This window comes from Melospiza georgiana, chromosome Z (assembly GCF_028018845.1).
Source record: "Melospiza georgiana isolate bMelGeo1 chromosome Z, bMelGeo1.pri, whole genome shotgun sequence".
Taxonomy (NCBI): Eukaryota; Metazoa; Chordata; class Aves; order Passeriformes; family Passerellidae; genus Melospiza; species Melospiza georgiana.
The window spans coordinates 18,629,585-18,653,517 of NC_080465.1; the positions used below are offsets into that span (position 1 = coordinate 18,629,585).

General features: G+C 44.8%; 1 protein-coding gene across 1 annotated transcript in view; it reads right to left on the reverse strand.

Annotated features, from left to right (window-relative positions):
- Positions 1-319: 319 nt before the first annotated feature.
- CORO2A (coronin 2A) overlaps positions 320-23,933 on the reverse strand; it is a 55,865-nt gene continuing 32,251 nt past the window's right edge. The window contains exons 2-12 of the mRNA XM_058043661.1: positions 21,673-21,873; positions 16,529-16,645; positions 11,840-11,989; positions 11,142-11,321; positions 10,206-10,322; positions 7,920-8,024; positions 7,490-7,586; positions 5,535-5,647; positions 4,367-4,457; positions 3,474-3,745; positions 320-2,267 (exon numbers count right to left, since the gene is read on the reverse strand). Of these exons, the coding sequence (XP_057899644.1) occupies positions 2,139-2,267; positions 3,474-3,745; positions 4,367-4,457; positions 5,535-5,647; positions 7,490-7,586; positions 7,920-8,024; positions 10,206-10,322; positions 11,142-11,321; positions 11,840-11,989; positions 16,529-16,645; positions 21,673-21,873 (1,572 nt within the window). The 3' untranslated portion in view covers positions 320-2,138. The remainder of the gene's footprint in view (positions 2,268-3,473; positions 3,746-4,366; positions 4,458-5,534; positions 5,648-7,489; positions 7,587-7,919; positions 8,025-10,205; positions 10,323-11,141; positions 11,322-11,839; positions 11,990-16,528; positions 16,646-21,672; positions 21,874-23,933) is intronic.

Genomic DNA, 23,933 nt, shown 5'->3' on the forward strand with positions numbered 1-23,933 from the left:
GAGAAGAGCTAGGACTGCAAGACAGCAGCAGACACCTCACCACACAGAATGCATCTCCAGCAGCTCTGAGTTTACTCAAGGCAACACACACAGTAATTCAGTGTGCAATGGCCACCCCTTTGTGGCATCAAGGGCAACTGGGAACGATGTAAAAAGAAAGGTCCATCTGCATAACTCTGTGTACAGCCCACCCCCTAATGTAAGGCCACAGCTTGACACAAGCAAAAGAGACAGTAGGTGACACTCCTTTCTGCCCTTGATTGAGCTTAAGTTTCAGTCACTTCAAAAATACAATAATAAAACAACAATCTTGCATGTATAAAAATGCAAAACTCTAAATATATTTATTATTCAGTTATATTTGCTTTTCATTGCACAGATTTGTTTTTTATCCCCATGTTCAACAGTTTTTTACAAAGCTTTTAGGAGTTCTGAAACTTAGAATGATCACTCAATACTCTTTAGGCACAGATCATGAACGCAAAACTCCATTTCCTCAAGGTTTTTTCCAGTGAAAGATTAGTGGTTGCAGTTAAGCTCCAAATTTAAATACATTTCACAGTCCACGCTTTTACAGGCATATCGTCCAAAAAAGAAGTTTTGATTAAATAGGCTCACCACAGCCTAAATAAAAGCACCTTCTTTTCCATAAATCAACAAAACCCAAGGATAAAAACCATAGCGGCCAACCATTTTCTATGCTAGCCAGTCATAGATTAACAAAGAAACAGTTCTCAAGAGGATGTAAAAATCCCCTGGAAAAATTACTTTACTTTGGAAATAATTTAAATTATTTCGTATTTAAAAAAATAAGCAAAAAAAAAATGCAGCCAATAAAACACATCTGGTGACAAGGATTTGTCCTAGACATATCCCCTAGTTGATTCCATGATTTCTATGTGCCACAATAGAGGTGCACAGTTACAGGTTAAACAGTGTTTGCTTGCTCTGCCTGGGTTTAAGACATGTCCATAAGGTCCAGCATGGAGCCAGAGAGCTGGTGCTGGAGGGTGAGTGTGGCCACAGGGCTGAGGAAGGCTGAGCAGCCTGGGAGGATGCAGGGGGCTGGACAATGCAGCTGGCAAGAGGGAACCTGCAGCTGTAGGCGGCTGCAGGAATGGGACGAGGTGCTGGCGCCTGGGTGTGAAGGAAGCAGCAGCTGCAGGCATTAAGGACAAGTGATATCCCAGCAACCCTGCAGGGCTGTTCATGACTGGCCCTGTGATCTTACTGTTGTTGACACAAATCTGCTAGCACCATTGCTGAAACGCCTGCAGTGGGCTGGGGGTCCAACTCCCTACTCATTCTTTTAAACCTTCCCAGCAAATTCCCCCACTGTCAGCACTGTGGAGCTTTAAATGCTGTTCTCATCTCCGATGACCCCCGGTTGGCTGCAGCTGGTCTTTGGCAGAAGAAGGGAAAGAAGGCCACTAACTCACATGACACAGAGACTCTTCAGCTCCTCTGGCAAGAACTAGCTCACATCATGACCTTTTTAAAGCAAGACATCCAACACCAGCTCTCCTTTTCCTATCACAAGAGTGCTGGCCCTTGGCACCCCCAGAGTGGGACTATCCCCAGCACCAGGTCAGGGCAGCCACGGCTTTCCCAAAGCACTGGGGGCTGGGCCAGGCTGTGAGGTGAGAGGGGTGCATAAGGATCACTTTGGAGCTAGAGGTGCCTCTGAAGCTCAGCAGAGTGGACTCCCTGAGCAAGGGGACAGCAGCCACAGGAGCCACATCGCTGGGCCCAGGGCAAGAAAAGAAGCTGGTAGCTGCCTTCAGTCTCCCAGTCTCCTGTCATGTGGAGGAGCAGCAAAACAGGTCATTCCTAGAGCTTAACATGTAACTTCTCCAGGAGCAGAAGAGCAAGATTTTCCAAAGTCTCTCACTAGCATTAATACACAAGCTTCTGACATTGGTGAGCAGGCAAGCAAGGGGAGCCTGAAGAAGCGGAGCAAGTCCATCAAAAACTGTCTGGTGATGATTAGGGAAATGTGACCACCACAAGCCAGGCAAGTCCATGCTGCCTGAAATATCAATTCTACCCCCAGTAAAAAACCTAGGAGGAGTTATCTGCAGGAACTAGAGTCTCCCCCTGTGTCCAGGGGTACAAAGAGCTGTAGGCCAGCAATCCCATTAATCATCTGTGTCCAGGCAGAGGTTTCTGAGCTCCAGCGACAGCTGTTTAATTTGGATATCTCTCTGGATTACCAACTCACGTAGTCGACGGATTTCTTCCTGTTGCCGGTAATACATCTGTAAAAGCTGTAAGAAGGCACACATTTTATTTCCTTTACACTAAAAAAACATAGGTTTAACCTGACAATGCCATCAGAGTTGTTACATCACTTCTGAGAGAAACACCTAAGGAGGAGGCCTTCAACCAGCAGACAACACCAGCAGAGCTCCTGTTGTCCACTAGATTGGGTAGTGACTGCATGTGTTTCACGGGAAGTATTTAGAGTCTAAATTCCTGGGTCTGCCACATCTCCTTCTCTGACCTTGGACAAGTCCTTTTTCCTTCTTCCAGCTGGGACTAGCATTGTCTTTCACTATGCATGCAGCAGAGCACTCAGCTCTGCAAGGGCTGCTTCTGTAACCTTAGGGTGCCAGCTCAGAAACACCCAGAAAAATATCCTTTTTCACACCACAAGGAAATTCAGATGTGAAAATTCCTGCCCTGTCAAGGTGCGGATGCTAAATTCTTGCAGAGATGAAAGGTAGGGGAAGAAAATTATTCCAGGGTTCCTAAAAGCAAACAAACTGCATGTACTTGAAAATGTCCCTGAGCTGCCAGCAGTGGGAGGCTGACAAATCACCACAGAGATGTACCACTGTGCCAGCTTTGATTACTATACTGAGAGGAGGTTTTCCATTATTAAAGACAGATCATGGACCTGCCAGGATCTTTTCTAGAGGATTTCCCAGGTGCATGCTGCAGCCAGCAGCCAATCTCAACAGCACTGCACTAACAAGTTGACCCTCAGCAGTGAGCTGCAGATGCAGACTCTTTCCCGTGTCAGGGTCCACAGTACATCAGGCAGTTAAGACTACATGGATGCACCAGGAGTACACCCACTCCTTTCACAGAAATCTCTGCTGCCTCACCAGGCTTGCTGACTGCAGTTCTCATCAAAGGCTTATCCTGCATAAACCCCAGAACCCTGAGGTCCCAAGAACCTCCTTGTGCCCAGCCAGTCACCAGGCAGGTCTGTGCCACAAGAATGCCATGGAAGTGAGAATGCTGACGGCCCCCTCCTTTCCAGACACCCTCAGCTGGGCTGTACTTCTGCTTCCTTGTGGCAGTCAGGGCAGGCAGAGTTTTTGCCACCAAAAAGAACAAAGAGCTTGCACTGACTCAGGCCAGAAAAATAAACCCTCCCTGAATTGCCATCGTGTGAATTGCATTCTTTCCTCATCTGGCTTTGAGCCTAGCCTGTAGCCCCAACACTTTACCCTAGACATTCATACCTCACTTTCAGTTTTTGGTGGTGGACACTGAAATATGTCAAAGCCATTGGAGAGGCATGTTTGTTGATTTTCTGGCAGACTCTCTTCCACTTTCAACCTTTTTCTGCCATGTTCAATCTCTCTTGGCTTCTGCTTGTCCTCCACTGATATCCTCCCTTGTGGTTCCTGTTGCTGGCTCAGGTCAGTAGCTTCTGTGACGGGTTCTTGATCAGGAAACTGCGGCTGGGACTTCACCGTTTCAGAGCCCGGTCTCAAGGATACCAAGAGAGGCCCTAGGGAGAGAGGAGACAAGTGAGCACTCCCAAACCACACTTAAAAATCAGCACTAAGCAATTCATTCTGACAACCAGCTCTAACCATTTCATTCAGAGGTAAACATGGAGGCACCTGACCAGAGCAGCTTCCAGAATTTACAGCCAACAAATTATCTTAACTTCCAGGCATATTTACTATGCCTCTCCTTTCCCTTCTTTCCTCTTTCTCGGGCAGGTAATAGGCCAGAGAGCTGGCAGCAGCTTACCCAAGCCCAGGGGAGCGTCACAAATGACAAATAGACAGTCAGAAGGCTAACTGGCATAAGGACCTCCCATCTTTACTGAACTGCTTCTTTTTATACCCTGGTCAATACAGGCGGTCATTTAATACATTTCCCCTGATTGGCTAATTAACAAGACACCCATTTGTAAACAATCTTAAGAGAATAACAGGAAAACAGATACTAGAAAAACACCACCTACAGGCTGTTTTTAATAATTGGCTATAATTGTTTATCTCCAGCTACCTAAAGTCTCTCAGGTTAATTCTGGGAAAACTTATCTAGCCTTCTCACTCTCTGACCAGGCTATCACATCCACAGGGGAGCTGAAGGGCTGGGGAGCTCTCCACGTGCTGACCTTTGTTAATCCCAGCGAGCCATTCTTCTGCTGTCAGGGCCGGTTGGGCTGCTGCAGTCGGGGGGTAGATATCTGCCTGGTATGATTCCGACTGGAAACAAACAGAAGTCCAGAGTAACTATGACAGTGAGATTTTGGCTTAAAGAGGTCATACTGGATCGTGGTGGAGAAATGAATTTATTCCCCTTCAGCACAAGGGAGTACCATGAGCACTCACTGGCAGGGACATAAAGTCTTTTCACCTGCTCTGGACCCCTCTGCTCCTCACCTGAACTCAGAAGAATTGTATCTGGAGGCCTAATTTAATTTGTGATGGTAAGGTCTTCAGACTGGGGGAGGTTAACATAGGCTAACTCAACTCCCATGAAATCATGTTCCTGAAGATGAATACATGGATACAAAGGATGGACAAGTCCCAAATCATCAGCTGATTATCAATTGACAGAAACTGGCCAAGGAGATAAAGCTGGAGGAACACACTTGGTTGGGAGTTGCAGTGAGCATTAGTTCTGTGTCTCTGAATGCAAGGAACTCATGCCTTCTTTTTATATTCTACTTTCTGGAAGTAGAGAGCACAGTACTGACATTTCCCATGTACCTATGCCCACGCAGTCACACAGGAGCTACCTTGGCTAGCTACAGATTCAAGGCCTGTTCCTTTCTGTAATGACACCAGCTCTGAGACTTACTCCTACATCACCCTCAGTGCAACAGGTCATGCCTTACATGCTGCAGAACAACTATCTGTAACACAACTCCACCCAATGGGTAGGGACCCATAGTTCCTATTTTACCAGGGTGATTCTTCCTCCTTCCACAAGGAGATTGTTATGCCACCCAACACCAGCTCCAACCCCTCTCCCTCTTTTGTCATTATGTCAAAAAGATTCTCTTGGAGAGGTTTACAGACAGCTAGCAGACCTGGCAGCATGTCTTGGAAAGTCAGATATTAAATTGAGTAAACTCCTGAGTAACTCTCGAGTCACCAGATGGGGTTTGTTGGCAGGGCTGCCCCAGAAACAGGCCAGCTACGTCCCCCATGCCAGGAGAGAGAAAATCTCTTGTTCTACCTACTCTCGTGCCCCCAAGAGTCACAGAGATGAGGCAGTGCACCCATTTTTTCACTGATATTTGCCTCAGATAAGAATGTGATCTGAGGTCAACTTACCCGTCGAGGCACAATCATGGAGATGGGCTCAATCAGGCTTTTAGTTGGAATCAGTTTGTAGAAACGGAAAATTTCACAAGCTGCCACATCAAGACCTCTCTTTGGCATCATTCCTGGGGGAAGAGCATGAAATAAATGGAGTATAAATCTCCTTAGGAAAGTTAATGTCATCAGCCACATGAAAAGGGTCACCAAGAAATGAAAGACGTCATAGCATCACCACCACATCAGCATGGTTTGAGGTCTGCATCCAAAACTGGCTCAGTGGCACAAATGACAAGACTAAATATTTTTTTTTTCTGTTAGATCATGTTGTTACATACATACGTGGGTTTTATGCTAAGCCTCCTGCTCCTTATTCATTCTAATGGGCTCCAAATAGAGTGAGCAGAAGAGAGCAGAGCTGGTAGGTAATGCCACAACATTTGAGTATCAGGATCACTAGGAAGGGATTTCAGGACACCTAAACAACACCAGAATAGCTCTATATGGCTGAAATACCTTCCAGAGAATTATCCTCCCCAGTTCTGTCCCAAAACAGAAATGAGAATGAGAAGGGTGTGAACATCAATTCTGTCCATTTGTGTTTTAGGGGCTGGCACCCAAGGTCTCTAAGTTACCTGATAACCTCAGTGGGTGTCTCTCTCATTAGCTTGTACAGTTCAAAGCTATATCCACATCAATTCCCTTTAAAAAAGAGATTCCCTATGCTTGTAGACCTTGCTTCATGTCACCCAAGCTTAGTTTTCTACTAATACCCAGTGACTTCTTTAAGCAGCAGATTCTACGTGAAGGCCTGTTGCACTTTACATTATAAATTCATCTAAAAGTGGATCTAAACTCCACTCTTCCATACAGTATTTTGTTTTGATAACATGTTAAAGGAACTTTTGTACAATAACCTTAGCAGTATGCTTGATCAGCTCAACAAAGCAGGTTAGGGAAGTAGACTTGATTCACCTTTTAAAAACACCTGTACATTTACTTTGCATGAAATTATTTTTAAAGAAACTATGACAATGAGAAATAAGGATGTTGTACTGGATTATAAAACTGAGGATTATAAAGTATTATAAAAAAAGGATTATAAACACTGAATAATGAGGAGATCCTTACAGTTATGTTTTAAATAATATATTCCTTTTATTTTTTTTTAAGGCAACCTGCAGGCACAAAATTCAGTGCTGCCAAATATCCAACATCCCAGAATTCCCACTTCTTCCTGGTCAAACCACCACACATACCAATGTTCTCTACAAGCAGGAGTGTCCACAGGTAGTGTGGAGGAGTGTTAATGATCCTAAAAACATGTAGAGGAATATGACTCAGAGTAGACCAGACAAGGTTCAAGAAAGGGTTAACAATAAGGTCTGAGGGCTGAAAGCTAAATTCTGTGACATTAGTTAAACAGTGGGTAGTACACAGACAGGTTAATAAGCAAGGGTCTCCAAGGGAGGAGAGGTGACCTAATCATAAAAGATCTATTTCTAAATAGGAAATGTCAGTAAAAAAGAAGGTAGACAGCAATAAAGACTGAAGGCATTAAGCTGTGAAGCATCTGTTACTACAGAAATCACAGAGTGGGAATGATGGAAATAGAGCTCAAAGACAAAAATCTTGAAACAGATTGACAAACGGCAAGGAGCATTCTCTACTTTTAAATCCAGAATATCCTCCTTTCCACCTTGACTAGGAATGTGAGAGGAGACATAGCACTGACTGGTAAAACTGCCCAGCCCATGCTGGTCAGAAGGGCCCTTTCCAAGCTCTGACCCTGTAATACCACCTGTCATATTTGGATGAGCTATGCCAAGCTGACTGTAAGTACCTGTAAACCTGTGTGGAGGTTCTCCATTCTCTTTTCTAAACAGAATTTTGGATATTCCTAGACTCTGGCAGCCTCTAAAATTAAGAAACCACAATCCTCTTGTAACATTAGACATTCTGCCACTCACCAATTCCCTTCTGTGGTAAGTGAGAATGATATTCCATCAGGTAGTTCAGGTATGGTTTCTCAGGGCTTATCTCATAGTACCGTATGTTTCCATCACCCTAAAGGCAAAGAAAATCAACATCAGCCAGACTCTGCTGTTCAGCATAACAATCTGAGAAGAATTCTTGGCCCCAAGAAACCATGCAGGATCAACCACAAAACAAATTCCTACACGGGAAGGTTAGGACCCAGCTGCGTACCTCTCCACAATAAACATGGTACATCTGTAAAGGTGGTAAATGTGGCCTGATGATGAACCCTCTGGCCCCACCCCATCTGCTCATATCCTTAGGTTAACCTGCTTCAGAAGCATCTTTGACCTCAGTCTGTCACAACACAGGCTGACAGCAGAATCAAACAGGCCTGCACTTGCTGATGTGGAAAGCACTTACCTTTCCCACCACATAAAGCATGTGTGTGTCAGAGTCATAGACAGGAAACAGTAGTCCCGAGGAGCCATCCAGATCCTCCTCCAGTAAAGGCACAGAAAGGTCATTCTGGGCAGGACACAGGAAAAAGAGTCAGCTGCAATCACCTGTGAGTCACCTCAAGTCCAAGACACCTCACCTGAGCCCCACCTGGCAGTGGCATGTGAGCACAGCTCTGTAATGGCCCACAGCCATGCACGGACTCCTGCAAAGCTCTGTGGGTGAGAAACGGGTGCTCTGTCCCAGTCCTTGTCTGAAGCTCCTACCACTATAACACCTCAGGTATCTGATGGCATTTCAGGGTAGATATGGTAAGAAACACTGCCTGCCTCTACATGGGCCAGACGGCAGGTGAAGGGGCCTTCAGGGTACACCTGCACCAATGGTGTAAAATTCACACTGAATTTTACTCATGTTCTCGCAAAGCCTCTAGTCTAGGCAATACTTTCACAACAGTGCACCACCCACAAGAGCAGTCTGCATCAGCCAAGCAATCTCAGCATTGCACAGTGGGAAGGTGCCTGATACAAGGACAGAACCTCCCACTGGCCTTTTGCAGGTAAGCCATGTAGGAGGACACAGCACACCACTCCTTATGCAAAGCTCTCGTGTCTTGTACAAAGCTATCTCTGCACTGCTGAAAGGAGTGATTTTGGGAGGCCTGACAAAGCAGACTCTGGTGTCTTATGGCTGTCCATGTGGTGATTCTCACATAAACATGTACTTAGCATAGGGTTAACACACATTTTCTCTCGCAGAACTGACCAGCTGCAGGCTGCAGTAAGCCAAGGCCTCTGTTTAGATGGTGTGGAAATAGGAAAGAGGCTTGCTGGGGAGGCTCTGTGCCAATCCCTGTTCCTAAGGAGGTTTTACACACCTTGCTTCACAGATTTTTCCACTATGTTTTTAAACCAAGCACGTAAAACCCTGACATGACATCCACGAAGAGTCACAGCACTGCTTAGCATTATGGAAATCCTTCAGACAGCAGCATAGTGCTTTGTCTCTCACATGTGCAAAGAAGCCATGTCCAAACATAGCCAAAACATAGCAAATTGTAGGCCTGGCCTACCAGCTTTGTCTGGTAACAAAGCATGACAGCACTACAAAGAGACAAAAGATTGTGCTGCATGGTGCTTGATGCACAGAGACATGTTTAGATGCTGACAAAGTAAAAATATCTCACTGCATATAAAACGGCAGATGAGAGCAGCCATCCTGAGAGGAGATCAGATGTCTTGGAAATGACCAATTAAGCACTACCTCAGTAGTCTACTGTCAGGAATCATCAGAAATCAAAAACACCCAACATAATTTTCTTCTTTGAGGGCTTCATCTGCGTATGCTGTGTCTAGAGCTCATTTCTCTTTCCAGGACCAGTTTGCCAGTAAGACCAGTAAGAGCCAGGTTTAGTCAGAGCTACAGTAACCATGAGGTTCTTTGAACAATTTCTTCTTGTAGCGGGCTGCTGTGGTTTAACTCAGTCAGCAACTACGTACTGCGCAGCCATTTGCCCGCTTCCCCTTGGTAGGATGGAGAAGAGAATCAGAGAAAAGTAAACCCATGGTTGAGATTCAAACAGTTAAGTAATTGAAAAAAAAAGAAAAAAAAAAAAAAAGAACAATAACAATTGTAATTAAAAGAAAAGGGAGAGAGAGGGATAAAACTCAAGAAAAATAAGTGATGGACAACACAACCACTCACCACTCGCTGACCAATGCCCAACCAGTCCCTGAGTAGCAATCCATGGCTCCTGACCAAGTCCCCCCAGTTGAGCATGACGTTCTATGGTATAGAATATCCCTTTGGCCAGTTCAGATCAGCTGTCCTGGATATCCTCCCTCCCGGTTTCTCGTGCACCTGCACACTGGCAGAGCATGAGACACTGAAAAGTCTTTGACTTAGGGTAAGCACTACTTAGCAACACCCCAAAATGTCAGTGTGCTTTCAACGCTAAATCCAAACCACAACCGTGTGCCAGCTACTAAGAAAATTAATTCTATCCCAGCCAAAACCAGGACATGGGCACAGCATTCACTTTGCTCTCTTAGGCTTCTATGTTGAAAACCTCTCCAGAAACTCAGTTATGTCTCACACCAGTAAGACCTATCACCACTCAAGAATCTGACAGATCACTTCTGAATTCCTGTTATAAATTAATTCTTGTGTATGTGGCAGGTGGAAAGTTAAAGTGACAGCAAAAGAGAGAAAACAGAAGCTGGTAGGGTTAAGATTTTTGATCCAACTCACTTGATCCCATAATGCAATTTGCCTATTATTCCACCGAGATGTTCCAGTAGAAAACAGCATTTTCATGTTTCCGAGGAATGAGACTTTATTGACTCTGTGAGACTTGTAGCTTCCTTCCTGTAGAAGAGAAAGGACACTGCTTGAGTAAGACAATATCTATTGCATAGTGACATTTCATGTTACCTGACAACTCTCATTCACTCACATCTGAAAGATCTGCTCAGCCCAGCTGAACAATGGCAAGCAGGATTTCACAGGCATCTGAAAATAGTGGCCTAAACTCCTCAGGATCATTCCCAAAATCTCAACAACACATCATAGAATATTCTGAGTTGAAAGGGACACATAAAGATCATCAAGTCCAACTCTAAAGCAAATGGCCCATACAGGGATTAAACCCACAATCCTGGTGCTATCAACACCCTGCTCTGACTGGCTGAGCCAGTCTCACCTCTCTAGCTGTTGATTCACATATTTGCAAGACAGCAGACTTTAGTAGTTCCAGGCAGGACTTTCTGTGTACATAAACTTCTGCAAATAGCTACAAAATGCAGCCAGCTGCACCTAGCCAATAAAATCCAGGCAACAAGAACAACCATTGAGATATTTGTCATTGGGACAAATGTACACTTGCATCCACCTCTCCACCTGATCTCTACATTCCCTCCCATGTCCCTCAGAGGGCTGCAGGAGGTACCTATGAAAACAATACAATCCAAGTAAGGTTTCAAGGAGCAAGGAATATTGTATCAAGACACAAAATCCCTGTTTTCAACAATGACAGCAAGCATTCTGCGGAAAGCAGAAGGGAACAGCACCATATAGTGCCTTGGGCAATGCAGATGCATCGTCTTTTATGGCAATGAAGGTACCGAGGAGAGGAAACACTCCAAGAGGCAAGATCAGATGGACCATAGACCTCTGAACCCAACCTACCTGTAGGACTGTTCCAGCACGAGGGTCTATCACACGTATCTTTCTGTCCCTGCAAGCAGTGGCAAGGAGACTGCCATCTGTGTTGAATGACATGGAGAGGACCACATCTTTGTGAGCATCAAGAATCTTCACTGGGTTTGAAATAACAGCGTCCATGACATCAAGGTTCCAGATCATTATCTGGAGCAAAAATAATTTTTAAAAATCAGTCCTTTGCTGCCTCACACCCGAGACTTTGTGTACTCTATTCACTTCTTCATCTTTTCTCTACATGTATAGGTCTTACCATCATAAGTGATTGTTCTTCAGCACTTAAAATAATTCCTGATACTAACAGCAACGTATCAGTGTCAGCTAAGAATGTCCAATATTTTAATTTCCTTTGAAACCACATTTTGTACATAAAAATAGACAACATCAGTGCATATACATGCAGTAGCACAAAGAAAAGTGGATGGCATTGCATGCTGTATGCAATTCAGTAAATGAGAAGTGCAGAGTAGACTGAAGTTCATCAGAAGGCTGGAAAATTAGACAGTCCTTTTGAATTTATGGCAACCCCCCTTTCGCCTTTGGGTCACCATGGAAATTCCCCCTGAAGAAAGCTTCCAAACTCTTTAGTACCATCTTACAGCTTGAAATCAAAACAAATTTCAAAGCACCAAGCCAAACAGCATGTCCTAGGAGCACAGACCCACCTTGTAGTCATAGCCAGAGCTGAAGAGGATGTTATCAGCCGTGGGATGCCATTCAATCAGACCAACTCTTCGAGCATGCCCAAGAAGTTCTTTCTTCGGAGTGGTAATGTTTCTTTTTAGCAACTGATTGGGGATGTCCCAGATTTTAACCTGAATGGCACAGCATGGGTCTTTGTGAGATTCCTGAGAAGGAGCTAATTCAGAATTTACCAATAGCTATTAAGTGACTTGGAATTACTCTTCCATTTGAAGTGAATAGGAATGTAACTGGCTTTTTTGAACATCTATCCTTGTTATTTGTATCTTTACTATTCTGTGGACCTGAAGACTCCTCTTTATGTTCTATCTTCAGACAACAGTCCTACAAGGGTTTCTTTAAATTTGGCAATCCAACCCTTAGACCTGTCAGCACAATTATGAAAAGTTATTCCCAAGGGGAAGAAATAAACCACTAATCTTGCAGACCTTGCCTCTTAAGTGTACTGAAGCCACTCAGCACTGGGAGCGTGCTGTCTTGTAACAGGCCCACCTACAGCTCTGGGTCCTTCTGGAGGGATGCTGCATCCCTTCTAGAGGGATGAAGACAAAAATGCTCTGTCCTCCTGTGGCGGAAGAAAACAATAGCAGAAACCAGCAAGAGGGGCTGAACCTCTTGCTGGTTTCTGCTATTGTTTTCTTCTTTCCCACGCTAACCCTCGAAACACAAGTATTTAGGATGCTAAAGATGATTAATCCTTTGGCTCAATGAAAATTACTATGCTTGTGTCATAACTTTTTTATTTCTTAGCCTGAAGCAAAAGCAAAATGCTCTTTGGAACATAGTTTGTGGAAATCAGCCACAGATGCCCAAGTCTCCTACTGTCTGGTTGATGAGGATCACACCTTTCTAGTCTCCTACTGTCTGGTTGATGAGGATCACACCTTTCTAAGACAAATAAGAAGCAGACCCAAATTCTGGGACCTCCTGGCATCAGCACCCTTCTCCACAGTGTATTCTTTACCCCAATAAGGAATCAAGCCCACCAGAAACACAATGGCTGTAGAGTCCAGCAGTATCTGCATGAAATTCTACAGCAGTTAGAGAAAATATCACACTTTACAATCAGACTGACTGATTCCTTACAGTTTCAACAGCTGTCACTAAAGAAATGGGGTAAGAGACTAGAAAAGGGAAAATAGGTTGTGTTCATGCTGACAAGAACTGCCTAGAATGAGCCACCCACTCCTCATACTGTGAAATAGTTGGTTTTAAAAGCAGAGAAAAGCACCTGGCTGGAATCTCAGACTGCATTAAAAGGCAGAAATTTCCAGTTCTTTAGTGTGCAGAATAAGCAGGTCTTGGACTCAGGCCTGCAGGGCAAGCAGGGACAGTCCAAGCATGAACAAGCTGTCTACCCTGCTACCTCTTGAAGAAAGTCTGATAAAATGAAGTAAAAGCCACAGAGTTGCCCCTCTAACCACAGGGCAGCAGAACTTCAACTCTTCATGTCTGATGATTTGCCAAGAAGAACAGAAGGGCTAAGAAGATAAGCTCAAACTCTTAGCCCCCAGGCCTTTGCATAGGCCTCAGCCCTAAGCCCACCTGAAACAGCAGGGAGAACTGGAACTCACTATTCACAGAGGATATGCAATCCTTCCCATGCCCAAAAGTACCATTTTACATAGCTCCAGCTGTGCACCACAAAAGATAGCTGTAGCGCTGTCAGATGAAAAATGGTCTGCACCTGGCAGGCTAACACAATGCCTATTCTTCAAAAACCACTGGCCTGTGGAACTGCACAATGCCCATTCTGTAAGAAGAAGAACTGGAAAGCAACCAGCCCAGCTGTGCCAACTTTTACCACTTGACGGGGTGGTCAAAAATGACTTTGAGAGTCACTGACCACCAGAGATGACCAAAGAGATACCCAGGACAGAAGAACATATGAGTAAAAGAGAGAGAAAATATGTTACTGATTTTAGGGAAATTATTATTATGCTTATTCAGGGAAAAATCAGTGACTATGTACATAAAATATAGTATCTAAACAGGAATTCCTTTTGTAGTCAGCATGCATGATATTTCAGAGGAGATATCCCCTCATGCACCCAGCTAAATAAAGAATGTCTGCTATTTAATGCTATGTTAGTGTTAAGAAGCTTTTATTTTTACCGATTTTTGGTAACAGTGGTACCACTAAAGCAAGCTCCGGAAAGGCTGGTTAACAGTCAAGAAACCTCTGAGCAATGTGGGAGAAGTGAAATTTCCCTTATCTACTCGGAAGGTTTGTAGCCTTGCTCAAAGGGAGGTCCAGCCCAGTAAGCATTTAGATGCATCCTTGTAGATGCATCCTTTAGATGCACAGTGGCTTACTAATGCTCAGAAATAGAAGACAGCACCAGGCTTTTAACAACAGGCTGGAAGGAAGGCTTTTCCTCTTATATCCAGCCCAGTGGAAGTGGTGGACACCTCTGTGACCCCCAAAAAACCTTCCTCAAACTTCTCTTAAAACAGAGGAAATATTGCCATGAAGATGTCTCAACAGTATGTCCAATATGAGCTCTCCAGAACAGGCAGGTCAAGTAAGATGCTGACCTCACAGAACGAGTCAAACAGCAGACAAGAGATGAGAAGGAAGCAGCAACACAGCAAATCTGAGGAAAGCTCGAAAGAAAATAATTTGTTCAGTCTCTGGCTGACCTTCAACTACATAGCATGAAGGCACAGAGAGGATGGAGCCAAACTCATTGAAGGTACAAAAGGAGAGCATCAAAGGCAATGGATGTATATGGCAATATGGCTGGCAATGGAGATCAGATGCATCCCATTTTCCCTAGAAGGATACTCAACCCCTGGGAGAAGGACCTACTGAGGCCACAGGATCTGTAGCCTTAGAGATCTTCTCAGCTCACCTGAACAAGGCTTGGAGAAACGCAATTATTTGAGTAGGGCATAGAGGAAGTGACATTCAAGGTCCAGCTATGAGGTACCAGGAAAGACAGTCACACCAAGAAACACAGTCTGCTGTCCTTGCAACTTAGCAGGCAGGGAGGAGATATCTCTGCACCACGTCACAGCGCAGAAGACCCCTAAGATACCATTTTCTGGTGCTAGGATGAGGATGGGAGAATAGTAAAAAGCGAGTACAGTCACAGACAGGCAGACTTCTTGGAACAACTTTTGGTACTGAGACCTGTGACATGCTCCGTTTCCATTCTTTAGTCTGAGGAATGATCCAGTGTCAACATTCTGGAGAAAACTGGAAAGGAAATCTGGGGATAGTGCATCCAGTTTCGTACCCCTCAGTGCAAGAAAGATGCTAGAGGCCCACCAGGATGCCCAAGAGACTACAGCACTTTATCCTGCAAGTAAAAGCTGGGGGAGATGGGCATGCTCAGCCTGGAGAAGAGAGAGCTTCCAGGCAAATTGATAAAAGCTTCAATACTTACAAGACTAACTGAGAAAAAAGAGGCACACTTTGTCTTGAAATGCACAGTAGGAGGACAGCAGTCATTAACTGTGCTGGAAGGAAAAAAATTCCCCTTGGGAGGAATGAAGAATAGGAACAAGTGCTCTGCCTAGAGAGGTGGTGAAAGAAACCTCCCCTTCAACACAAACGCTTCTGTGATTCTTTAACTACAGTGGGATGTTTTGAGGATTGTGCTCACTTCTCATATGAGGCTCAAAAGAATGGCCAAAGTGGTGCCCTCTGCCACAAGTAAGTCATACCATGCCATACCTCCTGAGATAGCATGAAAGCCTGGATACAGGTTGGAAGATACAATAAAATCTTCACCATCAGTTCAGAAACTGAAAGGAAAAAAAAAACCACAAACCACAAACCCACAGAGAAGTATCCAAACAAGCAAAACAAGCAGGAAGGACAATCAAAAAAGCTTATAATCAAGACTGACTTTTTGGCAGAACTAAAATGGCAGAGCATGTGAACCAAGCCAGGTCTGGAGAAAATAACAGGAGAAAACTCCCTGATGCTCTATGGCAGAGTGAGAATAAACCCAGTGGGATCTCACATGGGATCTCTGGAAAAAAGCATGGCAGTTAGTCAGATATTCTCACTATCAAAGACATCAGCATCACACTTTTTACAAGACCTTTTGAAAGTGACCTTCCAGTAGGGAGATATGAGCTAAATTGTCCCTTACAAACATGACTAGAATCTTCCAATTACCACAGTGTCTACATCTTACCCATACTAACTTCAGCCAAAGCATCCACTGCAGAAGTGTAAGATGCATATTCCTCACCACAGCTGATCCAGCATGACTCTACAGAGTGCAGGAACAAGCTCTGTGGGGAATTAATCTGAAAGAGCTGATCCAGATAATGTTGTGTTGAAGCTTTTTTTAAAGTAAAGACAGAGTTTCAAAGAGATTAAACTTTAATAGCCCTTCCATTTTAAACTCATATTTTGTTTTCCTCATACAAACACACCATAAAAAGGCACAAGCCCCCATAAAATAAATTTTCCTCATTACACTGATTTGGTATTTCATCTGGAAGGCATCACAAAGGTCTGAATTCAGGAGAAAGAGAGGAATCTTACTTTTTCCTAACTTCTTAAATAAGTATATGCATGCTTTCACACCTCACATCATTTCATATTCATGAACTTTTGGTTTCTTTCAACTTCATTCTCCAAAAAGCACATTAGCCAGGTACTAACACACAGTACAAAGCAGTAAACTTACTGTGGCATCTTCTGAACATGAAGCTATTACAAAGTCATTGAATGGGTTCCACTTGATGTCCAGAACGTTCCCTTTGTGCCCACATACTTTGGGATAATGTGGGTCAAGCTTGCCTGTCTGGAAAAAAATAAATATAATGAGGGTGAGCCATGGAATTCCAGGGCATTTTCAAGGCAGCTCCAGAAAGAAACTTTCTGCTTGTTGTTCTCCAAATGCCCTGGATGCTCTCTGTCTGTTAAAGATGGGGTTTTTGCTGTCCCTGCTAGTCAAGTCTTGATGATACCACCTTAAAGGAAAGAAAGTCTGCCAGACCTTCCCAAGAACATGTTGCTGTGAAAAAATTTCCATACATGCCTACACATTTGGAAGACAGTATTGGGTACAGACACCAAAGAGTAATTTAGAGGAGAAACATCTTTGAATGAGATGAATATTTGACATTTTTTAGAGATCTTTTGATGGGGGGATAAACAACAGCAAACTCTCCTTCAGAAGGTATTTCCTACAAGCAGCAAAAAAAAATTATTTTGGTTTTGGGTTTACCAAAGAGGTATTTGTGACACAAATTACAAATTACCGTTTTTCTTTTAGCAAGCTATTTCTCTCTGATGGTGTTTAAATCCAGCCATTAATCAAATTCAATCAGCATTCTGAACTCTCAAAAAAAGCCCAAAACCAGCAGCACTGGTACGAATCCCAGACTCAGTGCCCTAAGGTGTATTGGGAGCCTTGTGCCAGATGGGGGCTGTATTGCATCGAACAAACCCACACTGCCGGCACGGTCTCTGCTGGAGAGTCAAGTCTGAATATTTAAATAGCAGAAAGGGTGGTGGTGGTTTTATTAACATTGAAGTAATGCCTGCTTCCCTCTATAAGAAGCAGGAAGTGTGGGGAGCCCCCTGACACGCCCCAGGCATTAGCTAAAGAGCAGAAGTCGGTCACTGAAGAAAGGAGACAGAATGGCAAGAGTGGTGGTGCTTACCAGCTTACTGCTTCCTGCCTGGAAGAACTGCAGACCAAAATGATTGCAAATGTGTGCTCTCCTAGAAAGCAGACACTTCTGTAGATGTACTACTCCCTGCAACTCTCCAGAGGTGGGCCTTAGGAGAGCAGAGCTGAGGGGAATCTAAAACCCCTAAACAGACTGTGGATAGGATATAATTTTCCCAGCTTATAAATTTTGGGGGGTTTTTGCAATTCTGCATACAGAACAGGACATCACTGTGTAACTATTCTGGCTTCACTGGAAAGTTTGTTGCATAAACTGGGACTAACCTGCTTTAAACCGAACATCCAAAGGGCTTTGAAATGTAAAAGACTGTGGTTTTTCAAACTACAGCCTAAACCAATTTCCTTTTATAACAGCGACAATGCAAAGAGATTTGGGAAGGCAGAAGAGAGATAAAAGGCCTTTAATAAGAAGCACTCCTCCACCCACAGTGTCCTTTTGTAGGCTTCAGAGCTTGGTTTCAAGATGACAGCTAAAAGGGGTGGACAGCTGGATCGACAGGGATCCCTTGATCCTTAAGGGAACTCTGTCCCCTCCCAGAGCTAGTTGCCTGTCTGCTCCCCACTCCGTTTTGGGAGACTCCCAGGCTGTCCTAAGCCCAGTTTGCCTGACCCGTCCTTCAAAGCTCTCTTACCCCACTCCCACTTACCCCACTCCCAGGCTTTGGAAAAGGAGCCCTTGTTCTCCCAGCCACCACTCTCACCTGCCCCATTGCAAGCCCTGGGACAAGAGCAGGACTCACCACACATGAACCCCCCAAGAGCCAAGAAAACGCACATGACATAAAGCTAGAGCTGCTGGTCTCAGATGCACATCTGCATGTGGACGTGAAGATCTTCACTGCTGGAGGAAATTTCATTCTACAGATCAAAAACTATTTCAGTAACTAGATGTGTTGTCATTCCATGAAGTGGTACCTGACTTCCACAGTTGCCTGCAGAGCTTGAAAATGAGCAGTTTTTCAACCACTCCCTTGCTAAAGTTCTAGCACTTCTGAAAAGCTTGGAGCTTGCTGACAAAAATCACTTCTAGTGGAACATCCATCAAAACTCTCCCAGCAGATTTCTGCGGGGTAGATTACTGTGAGGTCAGTCAGGCTCACCTCTGCCCCTGAAGGGCACCAGCACAGCACTCACACACGTGTCAGTTCTGCAAGGCCAGAAGGGTCACCAGCACTCTCATTTTACAGTCCATGTTCCCAGAGAGAAGGGACGGGAGTTTGTGTCTATGAAGTCTGCACAGCCACAGATATCCTCCCTTTCACACCTGGTGCTGACACATTGAAAGACTGGAGATTGCAGATCTGGGCATAAATAATCTCCTGGGACCTTGTTCTCACTTTTTTTTTTTTGCTGCAGAGGAAGAGACAGACGCGGTCTCAACAGTCTGGTCATCAGGAAAGGAAAAAGGCAGGACTTCACCTCTCAAAGGAAGGGCACAAAATTTCCCTCGCAGTCAAGATCTTTCCTTGGCATGCTGTGCATGCACTTCCCCCACACATCTACACCCAGGCCACACTGTGGGAAAGCAGTTGATCTCTCATTTACAGTCACCGAGCTCATGTCTCCTTGAACCTGTGAGATTTACAGTCAGTCAGCCTGTTCTGGGCACCAGGCAACCACTGTGGCTGCAGCCCCTTGCCTCTCTGTTAAGATGTGCTGCCCTTCCACCCAGCTGGTTTCAGTGGCACACATTCACCGGGATGTCACTGACACATCCTGCTACAGACCATTTCCAGAGGGATGGCAAATATTCAGCTAATTTCTTATAAGGCTGACTGCAAAGGCCTGCTATAAGGATGGTATCTAGGGCAAAGAACTCATTCTTTACATAACCTCCACTGTCCCTAGCCCTACCCCACCCCCAGGCTCTCAGAGAAGAAGACTGGTGCAGAAGGAAAGAAGTGGTATTTATTCAAGAGATGAGAGACCTTGGTGCCTGTGACTCAGCAGGAGAGGAGTACAACAAACAAGCAAGGAGGTGCAGTTAAACAGGACAAAGCTGAGGCTTCATTCAAGGACATCCTTAGACAGGCAGCCACCCTAGCAGCAACACATGTAGAATGAACTAAAAAACATTGGAGGGAGGGACAAGAACAGCTCCCTGAACAGGTTGTTTATCCTCTTCAGCAACTGTAGCCCTCCCTGTCCCAGCTATTACCTCTTGCTTTGACCAAATGTCATCCTGGCTCTTGGTCTCTTGGGCTCTTCCTTCACACTTTGTTGCACTTGGGACATGTCTGCTTCCCATGAATCCAGTGAAAAATAACCAGTCAGTTGTCCATTGTAAGAGGGCAATACTGTCCCTGACAGGTCTGCAGAACAAGCTGCCTTTGTGCCCTGGCAGCCAAGGCCACAAGCCAAGTGTCCAGCACACTGTCTGCCATGGCTCACCTTCACACCAAGAGATGGCAGTAACAAAAAGCCACCATCAGAAGCACAAGTCAAAAGTTTCTGCTTTGCACCAGATGGTACCACTTTGGAAGTGGAGTAGCCAAAACAAAGTAGCTGGTATGGCGGGTCCTGACTCAGGAATCCCTTTCTTTGGGAGGCTGAGGCTGCTCTACCCCCCAGCATAGGTCAGGAACAGCTATTCAGAGAACAGCCATGTGAAGCACCTCATTTCTCTGATCCACAACCAAAGATTAACCCTTAAGGGACAACTCCTGTCCATAGCTCCATTTTGAAGCCATTAATTCTTCCAGACTCATCAGCATCCAGAACAGAGAGCCCCACATCTGAACTGCAGCAGCATTTACATCTGCTGCTAATGGTCTGCTCCCTGGTCTCTAGAATCCCCTTCACCAAACAAATCAAAAGGAGTTGCTCCTTAAACTTCTACTCCTCACACCTTTATACATCTTGCCTTTTTTCCCAGACTGACTGAGGCCTGACCTGCAAAGTCTTTCCTCATATGAAAGTACTTTTACATTTTCATTGACATACTTTAATTATCCTTTTCTGTATCTTTTTTTGTTCCACCATGCCTTTGATTTCTGCAGGCAATATTTCAAAACTGGGTGGAGTATGTGAGCAGGTGTAAGAAGGAAAAATTACTACAAAGACTAGCCAAGCTGAGAAGAGGTGAGAAGACAGAAAAATTAATAGTAAGCAGTACAAGCACCTCAGCTACTTTTGCTGCCAGCACTTTCACTGCTTGGTCCCACACCACATCCCCCACAGTCAACAGCTGTCGGCCTACAGATGCAGTTCTGTGATAAGGACAAGTTGTTGAGCCTCAACAGACCATCATTGAGGGGGCAGAAGTGAATCAGTCAAGAAAAACAGGGTAGTGGTTAATTTTAGAAGGACAGTCTCTAAACTGCACCAGCATTGAAGGAATGAATTAACAAGGTCCAGAAGGGCCGGAAACTGTGCTAGGTTCTTCAAGTACAACCAGTTCACTTTCATCCTTAGCAAATATATATTGAAAAAGTGGCATTACAATAACACCATCAATTAACTTTTAATTAAAGGCTGAACTTTTGCCTTTCATCTGTTCTGTCCTGACTCCAGAGAGATCATAATCCCATATTGAAGTTAATCCAGTGCATGCCTAATTTTACTGAAGCAATAAACATCAGACAGCCAGGTTCTCCCTCTCACCAGATCCTAAGTCATGAAAACTCATATACATGGGATTTGTTTCTGAAAGGGAAGTCTTCACAGCATCACTGCTTGAAGTTTAAGAGCTTCATTGCCTGATAACTGTGTCTCCATTCTTTCACAACGGAGGCAGTAGAACAAAACATACCATATTCTCCTTTGGTCACGGCTGAATCCATGTTGCTAAAGCAGCTTTCTGGTTTTGCCCCCTTTACCCACTAAATACTTTTTAATTTGCAGTTTCTCCCAGGAGACAAACATCTGAACAGCACATTCTGCTGACTATACAAGAAAGGCAAATGAGTTGTAAAATGAAGCAAGGTGTTAAAAATCTGCAAGCAGCAATGCAAGACATACAAATACACACATGCCAGGAGTCACCTGCTAGGGCAACTGGGGCCTCTTCCATCACTTTGCAATTTGGGTAACAGCATTAACTGACTATCCTCTGTGACCCAGCTCCCTAGACGATGTCCCTCCTCCAGCCTCCTGAGGGGCTCCCGAAAGCCAGCTCTGCCTGGGGAGCTCACCTGCTTGATGGGAATGACGAGGAAGGCGCCGCCGCCCACGCACTCGGTCACCACGGCAATGAAGCTGGGGTTCACGGCGCAGAAGTGGTTGTCGTTGATGTTGTGGGTGATGGGCACGCAGTCGTAGCACTTGTCCTTGCTGGCAGCTTTGCCATACACATGGCGGAACTTGGAGCTGCGGTACTGCGGGTGCCACGACATCTGCAAGGAAAGAAACACAACATCCAAGGCATAAGGACAGGCCGTCCTGGCAAGGCTTGCAGAGCCCCACGCCCCTCTCCCCACCACAGGCTCACCCTCCCCACCTGGGCTGCTCTCACCAACCCTCAGCCAGCAAGCTGTAGACGCAGTTTTTTTGTGGTGCTCACCCCTTTGCCATAACCCTGTTGCACATCTCTGATGGAGAGAGGAGAGTGCAGGGAAGAAGTGACAGCTCTCAGCATCACCAGCCAGCTGGACTGTGCATGTGTCAGCAGTCTCTATCGCTGGGGTAGGGCCACATGGCAGCAAGTTCAAGAGGAGATGAATTCTGGTACGATAGAGCTCAGAAAGCATGAAAAATACAACATCTTGAGCATGGAAAGCATGAAAGATGGTGACTGAACAAGCCAATCTGGATGTATGCATTGTTTAGCCCTCAGGTGGTTAAGAACCAAAACTGGTTCTAAATTTTGCTCACATGAACAGAAAAAATAAGTTTGGCAGATCACAGGAATAGCTACAGTCACCTGTTGGTCTTTTTTCTACAGACAATTATGTTCTGCGTGTCTGGTTTATAACTGCACTATAGCCCTCTGACAGAATGCATTCTAAATGGTGTTTAAATGACACATAAAGAATGCTAAACACAAGAACCTCTTCTCACAGAAAGCAGTGAGGCTTAATGGAACTGATTTAACAGATTTCATAAAATCATACAGTCACAGAGTCGTAGAATGGTTTGGGTTGGAAGGGACCTTGAAGACCATCTAGTTCCCACCCCCCTGACATGGGCAGGGACACTTCCCACTAGACCAGGTTGCTCAAGGCCTTATCCAAACCAGCCTCAAACACTGTCAGGAATGGGGGAACCATAGCTTTTCTGGGCAACCTGTTCCAGTATCTCACCACTCTCAAATTCCTAATATTTAATCTAAGTTTCCCCTCTTTCAGTTTGTATGCATTAATCCTTGTCCTACCACTACACTTCCTGGTGAAGACGCATTCTCCACCTTCCCTGTAGAACCCTTCAGACACTGGAAGATTGCTATTGATGTTTCCACGCAGTCCTCTTTTCTCCAGGCCGAAGAGCCGCAGTTTTCTCAGCCTGTCCTCACTGGGGAGGTGCTCCAGTCCTTTTAGCAATTTCACAGCCCTCCTCTGAACTTGCTCCAGCAGTTCCATGTCATTATTATGTTGGAGGCACCAAAACTGTAGGCACCGTTGCAGGTAAGGTCTCATGAGAGCAGAGGGGTAGAATCATGTCCTTCAACTAGCTATTTTCAAATAGGAAGCTATTAGTGCTGGTCAGAGAAGGTAGTAATTAAGACTATTAAACCCAGATCCCACAAGATTTAGAGAGTAAAAGGCATACAATGAGTGTAGGGAGAAGATTCTACTTTCCAAAGGAAAAGAAATGCAGAAATGAAAAGAAAGACAGGAAGATTATGGGTGAAAGACCACCTCATACAACAGCTGGGAATGTAGGCGAATACTGTCAGAAGGCATGGTTTTGCCCCATATTGACCTCTTTAATGTGCATTTGGTGAACAGTATTATTAGTGATGCTGGGTCAACAACACTCCAATTTGACAAGAGAACCCAACCAATTCACTTTTGAGCTACTGCAAGGCTTAGAGAGCTCGCTCGCATGGTTGAAGGGTCAAGGGAAGCGTGCATGCACTCAATGGCAGGAAGCCAAGTGCATCTGACAAGCAGAGGTCTAAGCAATTTTAAACCAAAATGTCCATGTTGCTGGCATGGTACTGCATCCTCCTGGGATGTCTATCAAAGGCTAAGGAACCAAATGGCTCGATACCGGGCAGTCAAACTGGAGCTTTACAAGCTCTCATCAATACAAAGTTCCACAAAGCTGTGTCACACTGGAAGATTTGGGCTGTGAACAGTACTAGGACACAAGTTCTATCCTATTTCCTGCCTCCTCCCAGTTCTACTGACACAGCTCAGAGCCAACTCCGCCTTGGACAAATACATATGCCTGTAGTATTTGAGTCCTGGCAGATCACCAGTTGCTTTCATAGTCATCTTTGTTGCTCTCTGTT